Raw genomic sequence first — 8496 nt, forward strand, 5'->3', positions numbered from 1 at the left:
ATGACGTACGCTAAAAAAATACAATAAAATAAATAAAAAGCACTTTTTTCCAAGGGAACTTCCAAACTCACTTCCTGTTTGATGAACAGGGAGCAAAAGGAGAACCGGGAGTGACCATTGCTGCAGATGGATCGCTTTTATCTGCACCAAAAGGCCCCCGTGGCCTCAAAGGCATCAAGGTTGGCCTCTCAAACTGTAAATTTTGCTCACGTAAAAAAAAAAAAAAAAAAAAAAGGAGTTCTGTTAGCTTCTCATGCTAACTTTTGTTATGGGCTTAAAAACACTGCGGCTAAGTTACTTCTTTTTTTTCTCTTTTATTTTGACAGGGTGCACGTGGATCGCCCGGGCCCGCAGGACCCATTGTGAGTTCATCCAAACGGATACAACAAATATTGAATTACGTCTATTTTTTTTTTGTCAGGGAAAGCTACACACAAACGCAAAACTATTTATTTTAGTTCGTGACATCAGAAGCGGTGCTTCCATGTCACAAAATTTCTCACATGAAACGACAATGACGAGTGATGGGAATTTCGGCTCTTTTGAGAGAGTTGGTTCTTTTGGCTCGGCTCACTAAAAAGAGCCAAAAGAACTAAAAAAAGTTCTAGCTCTTTTGACTCCCATATGGCTCCTGAGTTTGTTTGTTTGTTTGTTTGTTTGTTTTTTTGCTTTTTTTTTGTTCTGGCTCGCTATCTATTAGTTATATAGCTACAAGTCTAGCTGGCTATCTATTAGCTATCTATTTGCTACCTATTAGCTAACTGGCCGGCTAGCTTGCTATCTGGCTGGCTATCTATTTGTTATATAGCTAGTTGTCTAGTTGTCCAGCTGTTTATCTATTAGCTAGCTAGCTTTGTATCTATTTACTTCCGGGTTGATTATTATTATTATTATTATTATTATTATTATTATTATTATTATTATTATTATTATTATTATTATTATTATTATTATTATTATTATCTTTTTTTAGGGCCCACATGGACCTCCTGGGCAAAAAGGAGAATATGGCTTCCCTGGTCGCTCCGTACGTATTCCGCAGAGAATGATTGTTGCATTTTAAAGCGAGCTTTGCGTTTTTACACCCCAACAAAAACATATTTGTTGTCTTTTTACAGGGACGACCTGGTATGACTGGCAGGAAAGGAGAAAAAGGACTTTGCGTTGGCCTGCCGGTAAGTGACAACACTTGGTTTTGACACACTTGTAATAATAATAATAATAATAATAATAATAATAATAATAATAATAGTAGTAGTAAGAAGAGTAATAAGAAGAGTAATAGGAATAATAATAATAGTTATACTAATATTAATAGTAATAGTAATAATAATAATCGTAATACTAATACAAATAGTAATAGTAATAGTAATAATAATAATAATAATAATAATAATAATGATAATAATAATAGTGATAGTAAGTAATAGTAATAGTAATGACATTAATTTCATCTGTGCTGTATGTCATCCATATTAGCATATTTGACAATAAAGCTGACTTTGACTTTAATGATAATAGTGAGAGTAGCAAGAGGAGTAAGAATAGTAATAGTAACAATATTAATATCAATATCAATAACAACAATAATAATAATAATAACAACAACAACAACAATAATAATAATAATAGTAGTAGTAGTAAGAAGAGTAATAAGAAGAGTAATAGGAATAATAATAATAGTTATACTAATACTAATAGTAATAGTAATAATAATAATCGTAATACTAATACAAATAGTAATAGTAATAATAATAATAATAATAATAATAATAATAATAATAATGATAATAATAATAGTGATAGTAAGTAATAGTAATAGTAATGACATTAATTTCATCTGCGCTGTATGTCATCCATATTAGCATATTTGACAATAAAGCTGACTTTGACTTTGGTAATGATAATAGTGAGAGTAGTAAGAGTAGTAAGAATAGTAATAGTAACAATATTAATATCAATAATAACAACAACAACAATAATAATAATAATAATAATAATAATAATAATAATAATAATGATGATGACAATGATCATGAAAATAATGATACATTTCATTTATCCATCTTAATTGTCCAAAAGTACATCAAGGTGTCGATTCAGATCCCTTTTTGGACATTTTTCCAATAGAATTTGTAAAACGAATCATCCATTGTGCCTTTCACACAATATGTCCATTTCTCAGGGACCCCCTGGTCCACCCGGTGCGCCCGGTCACCCAGGAAAAATTATGGGACTCAACGGAGTAAGTGTTTCTTCTTGGATTTTTTTTATTTTTTTATTCTTGATAGTTTTATTGCAACGACAAATTAAAAATAATCTGTTCCGATGCGAAAATCATATCCGGTAACTCATTGACTGCCAGACGATGTGCAAAAAGTGTCCAATCCGGTGCCAGGGTTTTTGTCATTGTCACTCAAATTCCAGGACCCACAGAATATTAAGTTTTAGGACTACATAAACATTCAATGCAGCGTTAGAAACCTTACATTCTCATCTTTTGTCAGAAAAAAATAGTTAATTCCTAAGTTATATGGGTCTGTAGTTATCTGCGCTTGAAATGGGGGCGGCTGTCCAAATTACTACACGGTTGATACATATTGGTTTGTATGGTGATTTAACAACAGCTGAAGCTGTAACCAAGCGCTAACATGGACAAAAGGAAATGCTGCCCCCTTGTGGAAGAGGCCAGAGGTCTGACCAGCGCTTTATCAGCACCCCCACTGCAAGAAAAACCAAAACCCGAATTAATTCCGGGAATGGCAGTGAATGAGTTAACTGCACAGCGTTGAACCCATTGCAAGTTGGGCTTTTTGTGCATCTCTACATGTCAATCAATCAAGATACGCGTCAATCAATCAATCAATCAATCAATCAATCAATCAAAATACACCTTCCTTTCAATCGCCTTCAAGATTTGACTGTTGTTGTGCACGCTCTTGTTTTTAAAGACAGCCTTCCCGCTGCCCCCCAGGCCGCGTTGCAAAAAGGGATTCGTAAGTCTGAGAGGCGCACCATCTGATTGGTCCATTTTTCTTTTTTTGGGAAACGGACCAATCAGATGTCTGGGTGTGGAAAGAGCAGCATGGCAGCTCTGCGCCCACCTTTTCTTGACCCCGCCCCATTATTGTTATTATTATTAGCTAGCTAGCTAGCTAGCTGGATGGGTATCTGTTAGCTATCTATCCAGCTAGCTATCGATGTATTAGCTGGCTATCTACTGGCTAGCTACCTAGCTGTCTATCTGTTGGCCATCTAATAGCTAGGTGGCTCGCTTTCTATCTATTTGAGTTACTTCTGGGTTGAGTGAACGCTGAAACACTTATCCTGCAACTGTAAAGTGACCTTGAGAGTTTTGAAAGGCGCTTATAAATGACATGTATTATTATTATACAAAATACGACAAAACAATATTTGCTTATGCAGCTCGTGACAGATATAGTGTGCTATCTCTGGCCAGTATGCACTTATCACTATAGCGGTTAGTTATACTATAATTGGCTAGTGACTAGCCAATGATAATTTGCGAAAACCTGAAATCTGATTGGTTAAAGCAACAGTTCGATCGACACATTTGATGCTCAAGGGCCTGCAGAACTGATTGTGAAGGCGTCCAGGTCGATTTCTGACACTGGTCGCAAATAATGGCTGAAATGTGATTGGTTAAATGCTTAAATACGAAAACACATACACGAAGAAGGAAAACAGGAGGAAAAAAAGTAATGAAAGGATACTGAAAGACAATAAGAATTCATAGGGAAAAAAATAATTCAGATTAGTCCATAATTCAGATATTTTTAGGCCAGCAGAGAAGGCCTTGCAGGCCCTAACGACCCACCACTGGAAGAATCCCACTGAAAATATCGATGGTCCCAAACTTTAAACGTCGTAACCTTTTGTCTAAATCGAGTCCAAGTGGCGTCTATGCGGGTGTTGCGGCCATGACGGGTGTTTTCCTTTCCGTGTGCAGGATTCAAACGACCGGCTCAATATCGGAAAAGCCAAAGGAGAAAAAGGAGAGGTCGGGATACCCGGAAAACCAGGTCAGACGTTCTTTCAAGTCTTTTATTTTTGGAACGTCTTTTATTTTACCCGAATAAAGTTTTTTCTCATGAATGCGGTCTGTTGTTTGACAGGTCCAGACCTTCTCGATGGACTCGTGGTGAGCACCGCTAGCTCCATGTGTCATTGGTGACAGGCAGCGGAATCAAAAGTTCGACACGCACAAGCAAATGCGTGTTGCTGTTTGGCGGCTTTTTTGCGGGTGTCTAAGGGTGCGAAGGGTGAGCAGGGATCCAAAGGCCAGAAGGGAGAAAAAGGGAACTTAGGCCCTCCTGGTCCTCCAGGATCACCGGGGCGGTCGGGATTGGTGGTGAGTTCTGCTGAAAAACCACAAGTCTTTTCTCTGGGTGTTCCCCAGGCTCTGTTTCGAGCCCCTTTCAATTTAGAATTCAATTGAAAAGTCAATCTGCTTTCTTGATATTTGTCTAGGGTCCGAAAGGTGAGTCAGTCATTGGCCTTCCGGGTTCTCCCGGTTCTCCGGGCCAACGTGGAGCCCCTGGGGTTGGACGCCCGGGTCCTAGAGGGCCACCCGGCCCTGTCGGACCCCCGGGACCGTTGCCTGATTTTGGACCAGGTGTGTAGCGAGCGGCGTAAGATGGGAAAAAATGGAAGTTGAATATCTTTGATGAGCGCGCGATACCTTGTCAGCAGGTGTCCCGGGCCCTCCAGGTCCTCCTGGACCACCAGGATTTTCAAACCCGGTAGGAATCGCAGCGAAATTGGTTGAAAGTCAAGGTGGACTCTTCTCACCCGGACGTGTGTGCTCAGGTGAGCACCCACGAGACCATTTCCGCTCTGACCAGAGAGAACCGTGGCGCTCCTGAAGGCACCTTAGCGTACGTCTCTGAGAACGGTGGAGAACTTTACATCAGATCGCCCAATGGCTGGCGCAAAATTCGGGTGTGTATCGGACCCGGTGGTAGATGGCTCAAGGCGTCCCCACGTGAGTCCACCAGCGTCGGTTCTGCTTTCAGCTTGGGGAGTTGATCCAGTCTGAAGCATCGTCCTCGACGTCGTCCGTTCAAGCCCTCAACAAAGCCCACGAATGGAGTCGACCCCACAGGAGCCACAGCCAGGTAGGCCCTGGATTCCTTTGTCCTTGTCCAACCGGGGTTGTCTCCAAAATGACTTTGTCCGACAGGAGCTGCACGAGGGCACCAGAGGTTTTCAGCCCAGTTTTCACATCCTGCCGCAGACCTTGGACGCCGTCGCCGGGGTGAGTCTCCACCATTGACGGCGTCGTGGTCCATGGTGCCCTTTAGTTTGGATTTTAAGTCGTCCCTGGTTGGTTTTAGCTCCATCTGGTGGCCCTCGACGCTCCGTTGAAAGGCGACATGCGAGGGATCCGCGGAGCCGACTTCCAGTGCTACAAGCAGGCGCGAGCCGTGGGGCTGACCAGTACCTACAGGGCCTTCCTGTCCTCGCATCTCCAAGACTTGGCCACCGTTGTGAGGAAAGCAGACCGCGGACACATGCCCGTGGTCAATCTCAGGGTGAGGAGGACCACCACCGCCCCCTTCCACGCCGTCAAAATATGCTCCTTCAGGGTTCTTTGTTTATTTTTCTATCTTTGTTGATAAAGGGTGAGATGCTCTTCAAAAGCTGGATGTCCATCTTCTCGGGAAACGGTGGCACCTTTGACCCCTCCGTCCCCATTTACTCCTTTGATGGACGTGATGTGCTCACTGACGCCGCCTGGTAAGTGTGGCCATTTTGGGAAGTTGATATCGGCCAGGAGATTCCAATCCCGATGCCATTGTGTGGAGCAAGAGTCTCTAAATTTTGGGGGGTTTTGTTTTTTCTTGCCCCCCCCCCCAGAAAAAAAACATGATTATATAACTATTGTTATTATTATTATCATCATATAACTATATCACATTTGATTTTCTAAGATGGCGATTGTCTTTTTTTTTTGTACTTCTAAGATGGCGATTTGATATGCATGTTGCATGTTTCAAATGAACCAAAATAGATTAAATCAAACTAATTAAACTTTAATGAAAAAAATGTGATTTTCTACATTGAAAAACATCTAAAAATGTGTTTTTTTTAAATGGCGTTTTTCTTTTTTCATACTTCTAAAATGGCGATTTTCAATTTTTGTTCTTTCTAAAATGACAATTTCTTTTTTTTGTATTTCTAAAATGGCGTTTTTCGATAATTTTTTTACATTTCTAAAATGGCGATTTTCCATTTTTTCTAATTTCTAAAATGGCAATTTTCTTTTTTTTTTATTTCTAAAATGGCCATTTTCAATTATATATTTTTTATTTCTAAAATGGCGAATTTGTATTTTTACTATTTCTAAAATGGCGATTTTCTCTTTCTTTTTTGTATTTCTAAAATGGCGATTTTCAATTTTTTTTGTATTTCTAAAATGGCGTTTTTCGATAATTTTTTTTACATTTCTAAAATGGCAATTTTCCATTTTTTCTAATTTCAAAAATGGCAATTTTCTTTTTTTTTATTTCTAAAATGGCCATTTTCAATTATATATTTTTTACTTCTAAAATGGCGATTTTGTATTTTTACTATTTCTAAAACGGCGATTTTCTATTTTTTTTCTTCTAAAATGGCGCTTTTCTATTTTTGTTCATTCAAAAATCACAATTTTCTTTTTTTTTTCTATTTCTAAAATGTCTGAAATTTAATTCAATGACCTTCTGTTGTAATGATGTCAACGAATGTCTTCCTTTCTCTCGGTTTCCAGGCCCGAAAAGCTAATCTGGCACGGTTCCGGCGCCGGAGGAATCCGTTCAACCACAAACTACTGCGAAGCGTGGAGGTCCGCCGACGCGGCGGCGACGGGTCAGGCCGCCCTGCTTCGAACCGGACGCCTATTGGGTCAACACAGCCGCTCGTGCGCCAACCACTACATCGTCTTGTGTATCGAAAACACGTACGTCGGCAAGATACAGCAACGGACCACCTGAAGGCTTCACGTGAGCAATCCATCGGTGAAAAGAACCATCTGGGGTTCAGCGACATTGTGATCGGGATCTAGTTTATGTGGCAAAACCCGAATCGCGGTCACTCTGAATTGTTTTTTTTTTCAGTGGAATCCAAACCCAACTTTGATACAGAGAAAAATATGCGTTTTTATTTCACGATATTCCAACTATTCAGTCTCCACTTTGTGTTCGTATTTGCATGACAATTCATTTGGGGTTTGTATTAATTTATATTGGAGCAACATTTAGCATAGCAAAGACGTTTAGCGAGTTCACTTAGAAATCTGAATGAAACGAAATTGCGTGTGTGTGTGTGTGTGTTTGTTTGTATGACTAGTCTTGTGAGGGCCGCTAATATTTTATACCATGCTTAGCGAGGACATTTTTGACAAGTGAGGACCTTTTGTCCGGTCCTCACAAGTTTTTCATTCTAAAGGCTTCTAGAGGGTCTATATATACATCTGGTCAAGTTTCAGAGAGGTCCTCACAAAGTCACCCAAAATGATTTTTTTTTGGTGTGTATTCTCATTTCACTTGGGTACACACACTTTTCACTCACTGTGTGTGTTTATGCGTGTGTGTGTGTGCGCGTGTTTAATGAGAGGAAAAAGTTAATACCACAAAAAGTAAAATTATATTTTAACCAACATCACTACAGGGGTGAGGACTTTGAATGTAGCCATTCAGAAACCTCACTCCTGCTGTTATTTCAGTTTCAAGTCCACTTTTTATTGCTTTGTTTTAAAAAAAGTTGAAGTGGGAAATGGGCTGACATTTAGTCTTCAAATGGAACACTAGTTTTTTTCTAAACCAATCAGCAACGGTGGTCCTCACTCCTTATCTGAAGTTATCCGCACCTCACAAAACCATTTAAACAGGAATGTGTGTGTGTGTGTGTGTGTGTATTGATCATGTATAAATGGCACTTTTTTGGAAACGAAATAGAAGTAATCAGTTTTGGGCACCAAGTAATGGCTTGTTTTCAGTTAGCAAGTACTGGTGGTGGCGTCCATCGTCTGGAATGCGTCAACTTGCATGAACAAATGTTAACTTTCGCCATATCCGATTTTTGTGTTCCGAAAAAAACTTGAGGTTCTGGGGGTCAGAACATTTGTACTGACTGATTGATTGTCACGGAATAAATATCCAATTATTCTTTTTACAAATGATGTCTCATTGAGTGAACATTCGGAGTGCATGTGAGGGTTTTCGGGCTAAAAACGCCTTACTATACATGGTCGTTTTTTTCGACAAAAAAAGCCTTACTATACATGTTGTTGTTGTTTTTTTTTTTTTTTTTTTTCAGAAAAATGCCTTATTATATATGGTCATTTTTTTGAGCAAAAAACGCCTTACTATACATGGTGGTTTTTTTCGGAATAATACATGGTAGTTTTTTTTTCAGCGAAGAACACCTTACTATACATGGTCGTTTCTTTCAGCAAAAAACACCTTATTATACATGGTCGTTTTTTTTCAGCAA

General features: G+C 39.4%; 1 protein-coding gene across 5 annotated transcripts in view; it reads left to right on the plus strand.

Annotated features, from left to right (window-relative positions):
• The window catches only part of col15a1b (collagen, type XV, alpha 1b), a 30154-nt gene extending 21855 nt beyond the window's left edge, over window positions 1-8299 (plus strand). For 3 of the 5 annotated variants that reach the window (XM_089007368.1, XM_089007369.1, XM_089007366.1), the window contains 16 exons: window positions 90-179; window positions 327-362; window positions 974-1027; window positions 1119-1175; window positions 2186-2245; window positions 3971-4043; window positions 4137-4162; window positions 4274-4372; window positions 4492-4636; window positions 4711-4763; window positions 4831-4962; window positions 5037-5138; window positions 5204-5278; window positions 5358-5555; window positions 5645-5760; window positions 6773-8299. In XM_089007368.1, the coding sequence (XP_088863494.1) occupies window positions 90-179; window positions 327-362; window positions 974-1027; window positions 1119-1175; window positions 2186-2245; window positions 3971-4043; window positions 4137-4162; window positions 4274-4372; window positions 4492-4636; window positions 4711-4763; window positions 4831-4962; window positions 5037-5138; window positions 5204-5278; window positions 5358-5555; window positions 5645-5760; window positions 6773-6995 (1539 nt within the window). In that variant the 3' untranslated portion in view covers window positions 6996-8299. The remainder of the gene's footprint in view (window positions 1-89; window positions 180-326; window positions 363-973; window positions 1028-1118; window positions 1176-2185; window positions 2246-3970; window positions 4044-4136; window positions 4163-4273; window positions 4373-4491; window positions 4637-4710; window positions 4764-4830; window positions 4963-5036; window positions 5139-5203; window positions 5279-5357; window positions 5556-5644; window positions 5761-6772) is intronic. The other 2 variants (XM_089007367.1, XM_089007370.1) reach the window with 2 other exon arrangements.
• The last annotated feature ends 197 nt before the right edge of the window (window positions 8300-8496 follow it).

The sequence above is a fragment of the Hippocampus bargibanti genome, linkage group LG11 (genome assembly GCF_051943395.1).
Source record: "Hippocampus bargibanti isolate YZ-2025 linkage group LG11, ASM5194339v1, whole genome shotgun sequence".
NCBI classification, from domain to species: Eukaryota; Metazoa; Chordata; class Actinopteri; order Syngnathiformes; family Syngnathidae; genus Hippocampus; species Hippocampus bargibanti.